Source organism: Helobdella robusta, assembly GCF_000326865.2.
Source record: "Helobdella robusta unplaced genomic scaffold HELROscaffold_21, whole genome shotgun sequence".
In the NCBI taxonomy this organism is placed as follows: Eukaryota; Metazoa; Annelida; class Clitellata; order Rhynchobdellida; family Glossiphoniidae; genus Helobdella; species Helobdella robusta.
The window spans coordinates 206,019-223,599 of record NW_008704124.1 but is presented as its reverse complement, the minus strand read 5'-3'; the positions used below and the strand labels follow the sequence as shown (position 1 = coordinate 223,599).

At 30.4% G+C, this 17,581-nt stretch overlaps 1 protein-coding gene across 1 annotated transcript in view; it reads right to left on the bottom strand.

Annotated features, from left to right (window-relative positions):
- HELRODRAFT_77859 (hypothetical protein) overlaps positions 1–17,581 on the bottom strand; it is a gene marked incomplete at both ends in the record, with an annotated part of 38,673 nt that overhangs the window by 16,370 nt on the left and 4,722 nt on the right. Inside the window, 10 exons of the mRNA XM_009018233.1 lie at positions 224–337; positions 724–801; positions 1,442–1,555; positions 2,126–2,234; positions 3,411–3,543; positions 5,582–5,698; positions 6,054–6,156; positions 9,679–9,853; positions 10,089–10,192; positions 14,430–14,515. Coding sequence (XP_009016481.1) covers positions 224–337; positions 724–801; positions 1,442–1,555; positions 2,126–2,234; positions 3,411–3,543; positions 5,582–5,698; positions 6,054–6,156; positions 9,679–9,853; positions 10,089–10,192; positions 14,430–14,515 — 1,133 coding nt within the window. The remainder of the gene's footprint in view (positions 1–223; positions 338–723; positions 802–1,441; positions 1,556–2,125; positions 2,235–3,410; positions 3,544–5,581; positions 5,699–6,053; positions 6,157–9,678; positions 9,854–10,088; positions 10,193–14,429; positions 14,516–17,581) is intronic.

Sequence of the window (17,581 nt, the reverse complement as noted above, 5' to 3'; positions counted from 1 at the left end):
TACTAAAATGACAAGATTGAATAAAAAGTATGAGAAACTGGAAACAAATTGTAAGGAACGTAAAAAAATTACATAACAAAATGTAAAAAGAAATTACATAGCAAAGAGTAAAAAAAACATTGAGTAACAATATGACGCAAGCCAAACATACCAGAAGCAGAGATAGAGAGAGAGAGAGAGAGAAAGAGAGAGAGAGAAAGAGAGAGAGAGAGAGAGGGCAAACCTTGTGAAATGTGATGACGGGCTCGGCATTAATTCTTATCAAATTCAAACACGACCGATAGTGCATGAAAAGTTCTGCAAAGAATCGTAAAAATATCGCCCTTATTTCTTTGTCCTGAATATAAAAATGAAAAAATGAAAATACACTTTATTGTAGCAGTGCAGTAAATAAAACAAAACCAAAAATGTAAAAAAATGTTTGTTGAATATTTTAAAATTTATTAATTTGAAAATAGTTCGATTATTTTTCATCTAAAAACAACTTTAGAAGTAGAAAATAAATTTAATTAAAACAAACAGTTCGATTGCCATCAATCTTAGTTTTTATTTGAAAGCAAAGCGCAAAAAACGTTCAATTCCCGGTGATGCCGATTAAAAAATATAAACAGATAGAAGAGTCGCGTAAAAAATTCTGAATAAAACAACTCATTGGCACTACATTCAAAAATGTGTGTTTCTGCGTTTCTGTGTATGGTCAATATATAAAAAAAACATGCTAACGAGAATTTCCGGAGAAGAGAGCTTCGGTGTGGATGATGAGAATGCAATGTCAGCCAATGTTAGATCTGGTCTCAATATCTGCAGTTGTTTTTCAAAAATTCACATGCCGTTATATCGTCGTACCAAGCTGTTTTTTCAACCTTAGTAATTACTATTTTTTTGATTGTTCTTTATTACTCTCAGTGATATATATCCTTATAAATTATATAACAAAGATTAATTATAAAACTTTTACTTAAAACTTGTAATTAAATTTATGCTTCCATTTATTTATTCTTCAAATTTATATTTATATTCTTTATATTGATCTATTTCAGTAAACGCGTTACTAAGAATTAAGTAGCATCAAATTAAACCTCCACAATCTTCTACTTAAAATTTGTAATTAAATTTATGCTTATAGTAAATGTGTTACTGGGATTCTGAGCAGCATCAATTAAATCTCTACAACTTTCTTTGCCAGTGTAGTGCTGAGAACCATTGAAAATAAATATATAAATATATTTAATATAATATAATATATATATATAATATAATACAATATATATAAGCTATGCGTAGGGTGCATTCACAAATATCATCATTATCATATGATACACTAAAATAATAAACATAATCTTATTAATGATAGCGCCACAACCAATGAAAACAACAGAAATGACAAAACAACCAATAAAGAATAATAATAATAAAAAATAAAAAGATAAATGTTGGTCACCTGCTGGAGACAATGTTTCATCCTGCAGAGCATTGCCTGAGGCATGAGAGAAACGTGCATGTTGTCAGGTAGCTTCAGACTTCCTCCATCCAGATCAGCTACCACCACATCCAACTTTAATTCATTTCAACATATGTTATTGTCGTCAATGTTGTTGTTGTTATTTGTTGTTGTTATTGTTGTTTGTTGTTAGCAAATATAATATTACATTGGTTATTATCAAATGGTTATGTACTGTTTAGTTTAGTCTATAACTTTGCTTAAGTTTTCATAAAAAAAACTATACACAAGATCAAATAAACAGTTTAAAAATGTAAAATGTTTATTCTTAATATTTATAATTTTAGCACAAAGAGACTCTATTCACTTTTAAATGACTGAATATTTAAACATTTGTATTCATGGAAAAGTCCTTTATATTAATTCAACTTTTAAATATTTGACAGTTTCAGCTTTAGTCTGGTTTGTTTAACTTGCGAATCTTTACATTATACATTTTGCATCGAAAAATTTCGAAAACATTGGGTTCACCATTCTTAGAACAACAACGACAAGACATTAAAATACGAAACTAACAAATCACATCAGTAGCAGAACATCAATAAACAGCAATTACATCATCATCAACAAAAACATCAACAACAACAACGAATATCAACAAACAAACAAAACGTACATACGTACCAGTTCAGATTGATCAGGCTTTTGTGATGTGTGCACACCAGCAATGAACGGTGTTGGAGTACTCAAAACCTCCAACAATCCAACGGGAAGCAGAGGAACGTATACGTAACTGCACGATGGATACACACGAGAAAGTTATTCATAATAAGGGAGTGACTAAAGGAGAGGGATAAAAAGAAAAGGAAATGTAATATCCTACATAACTTAGGATAAAAAGAAACTACTACTGATGATGCACATAAAAGGTACAGTTACCATCTGGAAGAACTTCTGAAGACAATAGAAAATCTACAACTTGCAGATGTAAAAACTTTATTTTAGATTGAATAAAAAAAATTAATGACCAAAGAGCATGCCACTTTGATTGAAATGAGAAAAATGAGCGCTATGAATGTAATTATGGAAAATCCGAAAAACTTGAAAGTGCAAAGCTTTCGCTCACATGTCAATTATTATTTTTATTATTATCATTATTTTAATGATATGATCATAAAAATTGGGATGGTTTTATTCAATGCCATTTCTTCATATGATTCATAATGATGATGATCGTTTGTTTGCGCATTTGAGAAGAAATTAAAAAAATAAAATGGCTGTTACAAATCGGTAATAACATTATTCACATGAATGATGAACACACATACACACACAGCAATCGTAGCATAGATAAAATAAATATATTCACAGACATACTAACTTCCTCATGTCACGCAAAGAGAAATTAACTATCACACGCATGCTTACATTAGTATATAATTTCAAATTATCATCATCAATGTTTAATTAGTTTGGAGATATGGTACCATCAAAGCATCGCCTCCGAGATAACCACGGCTCTCATATATTTATATACAATATATGAACAGCACACATCGCTTCTACCACGCAATGTTGAGACAGCAGAGGTTTTGTAGGTCACTCACAGGCCCAGCGGTGTTTTTGTTATCATTGTTAACATACAATGCTGGACCTGACCTGTTCAGGTTTTGCAGGCCACCCACATGCGTCCTTTAGGGAGCCATCAATCGCTGCTTCTTTAGTTTTAACCAACAAAAACAAAACAAAAACACACAAACACAAAAAACTTAAAAGAAAAAAAAATCAACAAAAATAAACACAACTAGATGCAAAAGAAACAAAGTAGAATGCAAAAATAAATTACATTAAAAATTCAAGTGATCATAGGTAAAGTGATAAAGTCAAGTAAAGAACACTCATAAAGCAATAAATCGAAGCCGTTGACACATACACGCTTTGCATTCAGACTAGCATAAAAACAAACAACCTATATTTGAGTGGGTACATAAGCGATGTGAGAGCGTGGCTTGAATCTGTTAACCTGGAATAACTCATTGAATGGAACAGCACTTTGTGATCGCACAGTGCTGCACAGAACACAGTCAAACAATTTGAAATGCCTGAATAGTAAGAAGGAAAACATGTTTGTTGTTATTGCAAATGAGCCCTGACGTACAAACTATACATACAACCTATATTAATTTACAGCTACATGCTGCAAGACAAAATCCTCTCTAGTCATGATGATGATGATGACGATGGTGATGGGTACCATAGTGATGACGATGGTGATGGTGCAGCCATTTGTGTTCAATGGTTGCAATAATTTTATCATCATAAAATCAATAATGAAACCTTTCATTATTGCTAAAATTTATGATACAATTGAAATAGATAGATTTCATAGCAAGCAAACATTTCAAATATTTGCAATACAGTAGTAGGTCATTCATTCTTCATCAATATGAATGTGTTGAAAGAACATTCATATTGATGAACATATGTGATTCCAATTAATATTTACATCAGTGTGTTAAATTTATTTTGAGAACAAAAATTTAAGGAATTTCAATTTTTAAAAAAATTATATGTTTGAGGTGATGACTTTACATTTATTCTGCAAAAATTTACAAATTTTTGTATTTAAAATCCATGTAAATCTCCAGCACTTAGGGATCAACTTATATATAAAAATCAACATAACAAATATTTCAGTAGCATGCCATTTTTTTTCAAAAACATATTCCACTTTTATTCTATAAGAACCTTAAGTGTTTTAGTAAAATCTTTAGATAAGTAACTTTTTGCCACTAGTCAATCTATTCACGTGGAAGTTAATATTAATTCATTAAAAATATTTTAATCACATTTCAATCTCTCCATTCACATTGAAAAATTTAAAACATAATGTCAAATCCTCATTCGTGAGTAAACAAAATTACAAAAAATCAATAAAATAAATATTACGGTGTAATATAACTGAGGAGAAATAATAAACATGAAACCTAGAACCATAAAAACTAGTTCAGACAATGAGTTATATAAAAACAAATGCTATTGTCAGGTTTGATGGCTGTAATTCTACCAGGAAAAAAAGAAAAAATGAGCAGCATGTGATTGCAATTAAAAAGAACGAAAACAAAACAGTGAATAAATAATTCTTGCCAGTCAATTTATCGTGGAGCTCAAAATATCAACACAATCTTCAATATTGATCAACATTAAATCTAATGAATGGAGTCAGTCAGGATAAAATAATCTGTTAAAATCTGTGTGAACATCACAGCTCTGTAATCAGACAATTATAAATGATTTTCATCTAGAAATTAAGAGATAAAGAATGATATTTTTAGACTCAGGCTGAATTTGTTTTGAAACATTCTTAATATCAAGGTGAGCCTAAAACTGACAAAAACATCTGCTAGATTTGTTATATTGGCATTGAAAAAATACTACAATGATTTTGATAACATATTAAGCAAACAAATTCATGTGTAAAATAGTAACATATAAACATATTATCGATATAAATATAAATATAACAATGTAAAATTAGAATGAAAGAGTTTTTATTACACCACAATAATGCAAGTTGTAGATAATACTGATTAACAAACACATTAGTATCATTATTTATGCATGATATAAAGCAAGCACAATAAACTAAAAAAATACTGATATATTATTACAACGCTATTAACATTAACCTACTACAAATAAATTAGTTTGAGTGATTCTGATTTTACATATGCTGATGTGCGGTGCGTGCGCGTGGGTGTATGTGTGAGTGTGTGCGCGCGCATCTGTTTTGACACATGAGAATTAGTTGCAGAGAAAGTTGCTTAATTTCAAACTCTTTCTTCCAATCCTTTCAGATGATTGTATTACGCGAGCACTGACAAATGTATGTGAGAAAATCTAAACAGCATCATGCTAATAATGAAATGCATATAAATAAAACAAGCTTTAAAAAACAGCTAGAAACGTTACAAAAAAAATTATTTTCTCATAGAAAATTAAACAAAACAAATAAGGGTGAAAATGGCGTTGAAATCATCGGTCACATCATCTTTTAAACATTTAACAAACCACTAACAAGAGACCATGAATTGTCGTAACGTGTGAATGAACTTTAAAAAATTCAAGACACCAACTGACCAAGTTGTTCGAAGAGTAGAGAGACAGATGTGCCAGTATTAGGCAATGTGGGACACGATGATAGCTGGATGTTCTGCCGGTCACCTGCTCCTATGGAAAACTTGACCAGAGGACCACCTTTATTATGTGATCAATTTTTAAACATTTCAATTAAACACTCGTTCAATGGCTAGTTAAAAAAGTCATAGTATATAATTTATAAAAAAAAAAACATAAAAAATATAAACATAAAAGTGTGAATTGTTAGTTATCAAGCAGCATACATTAGCCAACATACAATTAGTCGTCATTAATTATCAATCATCCAAATCATCCAAACACACATATTTGTATACACACAGTCACCGAGGCACTCATGCACACACGCACACACACCCACACACACACCCACACACACAAATGGACACGGACACTAATAAAAAACAAAAAGAATAATAATGAATTATAACAAAAATGATATAAAATAATAAACCATGTGGAGGAATTTGAACAGCAGTCAGTATGTTGGCGACTAGAACCTCAAAGCTTATGCTCAGGTTGTCTATGTAAGTTGCGTATATTATCCCTAGGCAGTTCTGATTTAAAGAAAATTTATCGTCATTATCATTCTTATCATCAGATCATCGTTATCGTTATCAGGATCATCGTCATCCTCTTTGTTTTTATTATCATCATCCACATTACCATCGTCCTCATTGTTATCATCACAACATTGCCAAAAGTTAATTTGATTTCTTCAAAATGTATGAACGAGTGGGTAGATTGTTTTTCCATACGCTGCATACAATAAACAAAATACTTAATCCACTTTTTAACTGGAAAAACACATAACATAAACGCTTATTTTTGAAAAAAATAAATTAATTTTTTTTCTGAAAGTTTGTGGCTATCAGCCATCGTAATCAGTTTGATAGCTTATACATAAGATAAAAAAATTATTTCAATAATAATAACAATAATTTGTAAACAATAATTAACAAGAAAAAGAATGAAATTAGACTTAAATTTATAATTTATAGCCATTAGAGTTTAATTCTTTGTAATAAAGATCATTCCCAATTAACAAACAGTTTGATAAATTGTGTGAAATGCAAAAGTGTGCTGCGTGTGCGTGTGTGTTTGTGTGTGTGGCGCAAAGAACACAAAAGATTGAAAAAAACCATATAATCCACCTCCCTGCAATTTGTTATGACAAGCTGCATATGGCATGTAGATTAAAAAAATTTCTAAAATAATTTTAAACAAAATATTGAAAATAAATCACATGGCAAATTTTTTCTAAAAAAAAAATAGAAAAATATTAAAGTGTGAATTTTTTTCAGACCAAAAAAAGAAACAAATGTCTAAGATGAAATGAAGAAGAATCTGGCATTGTTCAAGACTGCACTGTTGTGTCACATTGTTGTTTATTGTAGTCCCATGAAGGAAGAGATTTAAAATAAATAATGACCCAAAATGATCATCTTTAACCAGTGATGATATAAAAACATTTCTAACGAATGATATATTAATAGCTCATCAAATAAGTTCAATTGAAACAGAGAATGTAAGAGATTGAAGTAAGAATTTCAGGATTTTTTTTTTTAAATCATCTAATTTTTCGTGGGTTAGCTAGCTTATTAATGAACTAGCAGGTTAACGCCTATTTCAAAGTTCTTAACTCTACAGAAAAAATGTAATGAAACTTGTTTAAACTGTAAGAAACTAAACTTAAAAATCAAATAAAATATTTGAATAAATGTTAAACTTTGATAGTTCAATAAATTATGAGAATGAAATAAATTCAATGAAAGGAAACAGATGTCAACATTATGAAGAATTAAGGAGTAAGTACTTGAAGAAAATAAATATTCAAACTTTAATATAGACAAGTACACACAAGTGTACATAAGAAATAAATGTAACATCAATAATAAAAAAATTATTATAAAAAAATAAATTGGAAACAAGTGCAAGAAGTACTTTTCTTGGTAAAAAAAAAATACCACACACATATAAAGTTTGAAATAAAAAGGCATCTGGGAAAATCAATGATCTATTTATTCCTTCAAGCATGTGATGCATTCATTCACTGAAGAGAAAAAACCGCGGTGATGATGATAGGGTTATGGTGATCATTCCACAAATAGTAACCAATGGCAACTCGGGGATTGAAACATGAGCAAACATTATTAAAACAGCAACAACACCAATGAAAATACAGTACAATACAATATAATATAATATAATACAATACAATAAAATACAATATAATATAATATAATATAATATAATATAATATAATATAATATAATACAATACAATGAAGATACAATGCAATACAATACAATACAAAACAATAAAATGCAATACAGAACAACACAATGCAGTGCAATACAGTACAAAACACCTCCACACAGATACTGTTGTAAAATTGATCATTAAACTAAGTCATTTACTTTAATGCCTTTATAATCCTTGCATAATAAGTACAGGATTTATAAGATCATGAAGAAAATTCTGCGTAGCAAAATAAGATTAATTGAAGAAAATGAAAACTGTCATCACGTTATTTCAACAAATATGTGCGTGAGTGCGTGTGAGTCAAATTCATTTGCGGCATTATATAAAAAAAAATAATTTATTTAAATATAACAAATTTATACTTCTATTAAATTATAAAATGATGCCATTGATCTGTTCTAACATAAAAAGAAACTAAAAATAACATTGATCAAAGCTGAAAATTTCATTTGAAATACATAGAATACAGATTCATTGAAGATGTATTAATTTGATCATTGATTGGAACACATACACATAAATATTTGAACCTAACGCAACACAAGACAACACAAGATAGCACAACGAAACACAAGATAACACATCATAACCCAGATTAATGTGAATAGGAGATAAAAAGTGAACTTGAAGGTACCTATGTTTCCTTCCAACAAAAATAAACCTCTATACTCTAAAGAAAACAAAAACCTAAACAAGTATAATACTAATTATATCCACTAAACTTTAAGCAAAATAAAAATGAACAAGACATTTATATTTTCAAAAAACTTAATAATGATTTGTCAGGAATATTCTTGAATAACTAAATTATAAACAAAATATATATATATATATATATATATATATATATATATTATGTATTTTATATATATATATATAATAAATAACTAGGGAATGGTCATTAAAATTAAAATAAAACATCCTTGCTCCAAAAAATGGATGCGTAAACAGTTAGTGTTTCAGTGAGCGCTTATTAAAAGCACTGCCTTACAGACTTCATTTATTTAAAATCCTGGGTATAGAAAGAAATGACATTTACATTTTTTTTCACCTAATGCGTAAATTGTGGGGCCAGATGAACAGTGCAAACAAACACACTGTGTACAAGCATACGTGCACACACACACACATCACACACACACACACACACATACATAAAGTACATGGAAATGGAATGACATTGGCTGGTGCATGTACATGTAGAAACATGATGATCAGCAGGCATGCCTATTGAAATGAGAGCACTGTCCCATTCACTTCATGTTGCATTAAACTTTACAGTGTATATAAAAACAATGTATGAATTCCAAAACGCTGTTATTCAGGCCAAATCTTTACTAAAAATTGTCACCTGGTAGTAAAATTTTTAACCACAGCCTAAAAATATAAAATTTTAATAAAAATATAAATAAAAGCAGCATAATTGCTGTCTTAGATGTTGTATAAATTACATCAAATTCCGCATTTTTTCATTGATTCAACTTCATGAAACAAGAGACAATAAGCAACTTTTAAAAAATAATAATGATGATGAATGCAGAATAATAATGTGTGAAAAAAAAAGAAAAAAAAATTGTAAAGCAATTCATTCATTCAAGCTTCCATATTCAATGAGCAACAAGCAAATTAAAAGTTCAACTGACAATCATTCATTGCATTAATTTGCAATGAAATGAAAACTTGTATTTTTGTCAGAAGTAGATTCAGAAAAACGCATTCAAAAGCAAATGTTTTTTTTTTCAATAGTGATTACACATAAACTATGTTACAAGCAGACGGAACAATAGAAATAAATGTAGAAAAAGTTAACTAACTCTGAATACTTCAAAGCAATCCAATCGAGAAACCAGCACCAAACTTTTTGGAGCGTATAATTTAGAGCATCGAACGACCCCCTCCCCATCTTCACTGCCATCTTCACTGTCGTCATCATCCACTACGTGTTCCTTTGCAACTGTTTCCATCACAACATCCTCGCTGAATGTCAAACTTAAGAAATGTCAGTAATGCTTTGTTTATTAATTGATAAGTTAACAATGCATTAAATAACATATTCAATTTTTTTTCATATTTGTCACATACAAATTAAAAGAATTCAAAACAGTATACATAAAACTATCAACGAAACATTTTGAGTCATGTCAGAACAACAACAGTTACAATGGATACAATTTAAAAAACAACACACAACAAAGCTGAAACATGAATGATAAGATGAACAAACCATGCACAATAGTGTCGATATGCATCAATGTCCGTCAGTACAGACACGAAGAATGTTGGTGGTTGCTTCTGAGTGCCCAAGGACCAACCGCATGGTTGACAGAACTGTTTAAACGTTAATAAACTCAAATTTATTATTGGGTTATAAAACGTTTATTGATTGAAATTATTTTCATATCCAATCTTTGAAATTAAATATTGGTTAAGCACATCATTTCCAGATAGCATTCAAATGCAAAAAGTACAAAAAATAGTTGTGGTTACATTTTTGTGTGACTGTTATAATACTCAAAGCAAATAATGGATTTTTGAAGTAGATTTCAGCCCTAATGTTCTTAATAGATGAAAATTTCATCACAATGCAGCAGGGTTAAAAATTAAGTCCATGTTCATTTAATAACACTGTAGCAAATGTTGCTGCTGATTTATTTCAAGAAGCAAGAAAAAACTACAACAATAAACAAAAGAAAATTTTCAGCCGGCAACTTTAAAAAGTAGTATTATCTTAAGATCTGTTCGAGAAAATAACCCATGTTCCACTTATCATCATCATCATCATCACCACAACCATTACCATCATCATCATCATCATCACCACAACCATTACCATCATCATCATCATCATCCCGTTGTCATCGTCATAATCCTCATCAACACCATCTTCACATCACCATTATCATTGTTATCATTATAACTACTGCAATCATCATCACATCAATGCATTTATCTGCCAAACACCATCAACCTTGAACACATCAGAATTAGCATTGGCAGACACAACCATCGCTGCTGCAGTCACTTACTACATTCATTCTTACCATGGCCAACCTTATTGTTAATGATGAGGTAAGTTACACAAGAACTTTTCAACAATAAATTAAAGTAAATGGGAGCAAACAAATAATAAGTGTAAGAAGTTACATGATGGCAAGAGTTGCAACTTGAGAGAGGAACATTTCACCACTGGCCATCAAAATTTGAACTTAATCTGGCTAGAGGTAATATATAACCTGAGGGTACCAGCCAGCACTTAAAAACAATTAGCAAAAACTGCTTTATTACTTTGCCCAAAAAATTCAGTAAATTCAAATTTATACAAATCATTAAAAATCAGCTACTTCACATTAAACTTTTAAATTTTTTTAGTCTATTTGAATTTTCATTAATTTTGAACTTTCAAACTCCATATCTTTTCTTTGTCCCTCTCTTCATTCTTTCAATCCATTAGTTAACATGCACTAAAACTTCAATTCATGAAGAAAATGAGAGTACAACTTGACATAAGAACCACAAGTTTTAAAATGTGTGTACTATTGGTGTGTATGAAATGAAGTCTGGGGAGCATTAAATTTTATATTATGAACTGTTCAATTTAGGTGCAATGAAAGTTTAACCATTGGAAAATTTATTGCTAAAAAATCTATGGTTCAGACGTCACAATCTAAATGTATATAAATGTTATCAGTAAGAAAAATATTGACTAAATAACAATTAAGGTTTCTTCCACATAATTTTTTTAGATGAAATTTTATCCTGTGTTTATAAATGAACATTGGAAACATGTGTAGTAGTATATAGATTGTATATAGTATGTGTGTGTGCCTGTAAACATAAGTGCATCTGTGTTTGAGGGTGTGTGTGTACGCGTGCGCGTGTCTGTGTGTGTGTGTGTTTGTGAACATATGTGTGTTAGTTTAACAGTGAAAAATAGCATACTTAAAATATTCATTTAACACAACTGCATCCAATTAATGAATTTCATTGGAACTTCATCATCCTCACAATATCAGAGCTGTGTTATCAGTTGTTAACATCACTATGATAATAAATAATAAGATATAGAGGACTAATAACAACAACTACTATACTTAATAATCCAAAATTACTGTTTCAGTACTAATTTTCTCAATATGCTTGTATTAGTACCATAAAGTAATAAAATAGATTAAGAATTAATTAAAATAATTTGATAATTAAATGATAACAATTAGATAATCAATTAATTATAAAAACATGATGTTTTTAGATTCGCAAAATTTCTCTATTGAATGGGAAATAAATGCTCAATTATAAATTGTAATTGAAAAAAGATTATATTGAATTTTAACAAATTTTTTTTAAATAATTAGATATCATAATACCAAGTGAGATAAGTAGCTCAGACAGTAGAAAAGCATTATATATCAAGCAATTAACTTCAACAATCAATTGCGAAGTAACCTGGTTCAACTGCTGTCTGAGAAAAACTAATAGATTAAATATCAGCATTGTGTGAATGATATGGATGCAAGCATATTTACAGTACATATGCACATAATGTTATGCAGATGAGCAGTCTTTGTGGCCCAAGATGAAACATTTCACACACACACACAAAAACACACACACGCACCAAAAAATGAAATAAAGTAACAAACAATTCCCACGCACAAATAAGTAGATGTGCCTATTCCACAACTGAAATTTACTTTAATTAATGCAATAAAGAAAAATATGGAATTATCATTTCATTCACTATGTAAAAAAAAGTATAATTTTGACTACTCTTCCACAACTTACACTGATTAACTTCAAACTACTGTGGACAAAGAATCTCAGACAGCATAAAAAAAATTAGGACCATGACTGTTTGGTATAATGTGGAATAGAGATGAATATAATTAACCAACAAGTGGATCATATGTTTGGAAAGAAATTGTCAACTGAACTACATTTTTTATTAAAAGAAACAAAAATCATAAAACCTTAACTGCTAATTTAAAATCCAAATAATCTTAACTGTGCAGTAAAATTGTAAAAATTAAAAAATAATAATAATAAAGATTAAAAGATAAAAAAGACATTAAAATACAACAATTAAACACAAGTAGTGGGACATAAAAAAAAGCTAGGGTAGGGCCATATTATGAAAAACTGTACAAGGAAAGTAATATAAAACTTGCTAATAACTGCTTTCTTTTAAGCCATCATATATATGCTAACATTACTAATACTGATCATTGTTACTTTGATCATCATTATAATCATCATCGTCGTCGTCATCACAATCGTCGTCCTCCTCCTCCTCATCATCATCATCAAAATTGCCACCATCATCATCATAATCTACATCGTCATCACACCATTATCACCACTTTAATCAAAAGGAAGAAAATCAGTAACAAGCAGCTAGCTAATCATAGACATCTGCAGACATTATCACTATTAATTATTAACATTAAATATAGTAGGACAAAAAAAATATCATCAATCTTAATATTTATCATTATCAATAAATACAATGATATTGATATTATTGATTATTCAACATGGCGCAGTGCAACACTGTGACAAGAAATACAACTGACAGAAGAAGAAACATTTCATGCAAGTTCATTCATTCATCATTCATTCATTCATTCATTCATTCATTCATTCATTCATTCATTCATTCATTCATTCATTCATTCATTCATGATCATTCATTTATTCATTCATTCATTCATTTATTCATTCATTCATCCATCCATCCATTCATCTATTCATTCATTCATCAAGACATTCAGCTAATCATTCTGATTTTCGATGTTATCAACACCTGCACAACCTCTTCAGGATGGGCAACTAACTCAAAAGTTGTTCACTATTTGGCAGCTATGTCATTTCATTTCATTAACTTATTTAATTACTTTTAGTTTCATCTGATTTGACGAAATTAATAAAAAAATAATGATTTAACAGTTTCAATTTTAAAAAAACCAACAAGTGTTGCACTCCTGTTGCAACAACAACAAACGTGACAACAACAGAAACAAACATGACCACAACAACAAACATGACAACAACAACAACAAATATGTTGACAACAACACAAGTGACAGCAATGACAAACAAAAAACAACAATGATGAAAGCATGAAACAAAAACAAGGAAAAAACAGAGATTAAAAATAAAGTTGTGATAGTGGGGAAATCCTTTGTTATCATAAATAACTGTTATCTTTCTGCTCTGCCTAACTTATCCCTAATGTTTACAGTCAACAATGTAATCATCAACATTGTCTATAGCATCTCAATCATTCATTTGTATTTCTGTATCTACAGTCAACTGTGTTATCAATGTGATCATCATAGTACTCATGATCGTCATCATTACCATTATCACCACCATCATCACCATCATTTATTGCCTCTTCAATGTTATCTCATCATCATCCTCATCGCCGTCGTCATCATTTTACTCATAACCATTATTTTATCTTCCCCATAAAAATTTAATCACCACCACCAACACAATTATAACCACCATCCACATCATCATCATCATCACCATCATCATCACCATTATCAGGAAATCAACTGACCAATTCAATTCCTTGTGTGAATGGACAGTTATCCCAATCCTTCTCTGGGAATCTCTGTATTATCTTTCCCACACCCACACCACCTGCTCCTGTTCATTTGTATTAATTTTTATTATTATTATTATTACAATTTTTATTGTTATTATTATTATCATATTTGGATAATTTATAAATAGAAAAAATGTATAAAAAATGAAAACTTTTAACGAAAAAATTTATTTAAAAAAAAAAACAGCAGAAATGTAATTTTGTTGCACATCAGATTAAAAAAAAGTACATATTTTCCTTTTACGTGGAAAGAGGTTTGTAACTTAAAGAATGTACCATCATATCATCAAATCATGATTAACGAGGTGTGATGATGACATGGCAAGGTTGTTCCATGTGTACTAACATAAATGGGCTTGCATATAAAGCTTATTATATAAGAGCAATCCATGTTAATGAAACCTAGAAGAGCTATAAAATTTCACAGGCCTGACCCTGAGATGTGAACAGTAATAGAAAATAAGACATGCAGAAAACCTGCATACAGTAGTAAAACTGTCAATCAAAATTACACATTCACTCCACTAAATGTCACTAGAGTGTACTGTGCACATTAGCACAAGTGCACAATTTTATAAAATTACATTACTTAATGGGTGGTGCACAAATAACTTTAAGAGCTTGATACATTTGTATCTGATTACTTTTCAATCTCATGTAGACTATTGATAGCCCGCATACAAGCTCCTATGTAAAAATAGAGACCTACATACTGCTTCAAATGTATATATATAGAGAGAGACAAGTGGCAAGTGTTTAATTCTTCCATCTGTATGAACTGAACACACTATTTCACAACTGCTGGCTTCATGTTGATCAGGACATGACAGACAAACATGATATAATTTCTACAAACAGAAATGAATGTTCTTAGTGTAGATAATATAAGTCTAGTTAATATACACAAGCCTATTGTTGTATACAAAGAATTATCTTCAATTTTTTCTACCAAACATTAAAAAAAACAAATAATTAATAAAACAATTTTAAAAAATATTGGCTTTCTTATTTCTCCATTCACAAATGTTCTATCCAACTTATTAGAATCAATATACATTTCAGGTTCAAATTAAAAAGCAACAGGTAAAAACATTATGTGCCACACAATTCAATGAATATTCATTCAACTGAAACAGCACTAACTCGTCTGTTGGTAGATGCGTACGAAGCTGTTGACAAGAAAAGGGTTTCTCTCTTGGCACTTTTGGATATGAGTGCAGCTTTCGACTGTGTCAATCATGACGTGCTGCATTTGGTTTTGAAAAATCAATTTGGTTTGAAAGGCAAGGTACTTGGTTGGTTGTCATCATTTGTTTGCGAGAGAACATATGAAGTGGTCTACGGGGTACAAGCATCAACAGTCATGGAAATAAAGAACGGAGTTCCTCAGGGCTCAGTGTTAGGCCCACTCCTTTTTCTCCTGTACACTTCAGGAGTAGCGAAATTGTTGAAACATAATGATCTGCGCGTGTACGCATATGCAGATGACATACAGATCATCAGCAGCGCTGGGGTGGGGTCGGTGGGGGAAATGGTTGAACTTGTCTCAGAGAAAATAATGTGCCTAAAGAATTGGTTGAGTTCGTACAGACTAAAATTAAATGAGGAAAAAACACAGGTAATGTTGATTGGAACTAAACAACAGCTCTCGAAAACTGATGTAAAGAGCATAAGATTTGGGTCTGTGATGGTGCCGTTCACTGGTGTGGTGAAAAATTTGGGTTTCTGGTTGGACAATACACTGAATATGCATCAGCATGTGAATAACCTCGTTAGGGACTGTTCATTTCAGCTTCGACAGCTTGGCCGCATAAGAGCCTCTCTTGATCTGGATACAACAAAATCTCTGATCCATGTGTTTGTGGTCAGTCGGGTTGATTATTGCAACAGTTTGCTGAGCGGATGTCCGAAGTCAACAATATATGGGATAAAATCAATACAAAACAGGGCAGCGAAGCTTATAGTACAAGGAAAAAAATATGACCATGTGACCCCAATTTTTCGTGAATTACATTGGATGCCAATTGAAAGCAGAATCGTTTTCAAAGTTTTGGTGATGATGAAACGATGTATGCAAGGTTCGGCTCCGAAATATCTAATGGATCTGTGCAAAAAAACACCAATAACAGTGGCGGGATGTCCGAAGTCAACAATATATGGGATAAAATCAATACAAAACAGGGCAGCGAAGCTTATAGTACAAGGAAAAAAATATGACCATGTGACCCCAATTTTTCGTGAATTACATTGGATGCCAATTGAAAGCAGAATCGTTTTCAAAGTTTTGGTGATGATGAAACGATGTATGCAAGGTTCGGCTCCGAAATATCTAATGGATCTGTGCAAAAAAACACCAATAACAGTGGCAGGTAGATTTTTAAGATCTTCCAAAAACAATGATTTTTAGAAACCGTTGGTAAACTCATCAATGGCGTCAAGAAGTTTTGCAGTGTATGGCCCAAGGATGTGGAATGATTTGCCAACAGAGCTGAAAACAAATGAGATTGATGAAGTGATTTTAGAAAAAGAATCAAAGCGCACTTGTGGGATAAAGCGTTTGTGAGAACTTGAACGAGCGCTATATAAACTCTACATATATATATATATATATATATATATATATATATATATATATATATATATATATATATATAATTCAATGAATAAAGCTTATAAATATTTTATCAGCATTCACTCTGCAGCTCCAGATATTGATAATTTATATTGACAACAAATTTCACATTGAATACTGAAAGGTTGTTAACAAAGTTATTTTTAAATACATTAAAAAATAAAAATAAAGGTTTTTTTGAGCTAATAAAAGGAATTTTGTACATTTAAAATGCTAAATAATCTAATGTAGACAAACTTAAAAGCTACTTCATTTCAGCAAAATAATTCAAAGCATCCAATGAAGATATAAATATAGTTTACCACATTCCTACCATATTCCTCCATATGATTTTTATCATCATCACTGAGTTACTCTCAACTTCATTGCTAATGTAATGTGGCAATTAATGTTATTAATGTTACAATTAATGTTATGTTTAATGTTTGTTACTCTATAAGTTTCCCAGTGCATATTAAAATCATTTAGGTTT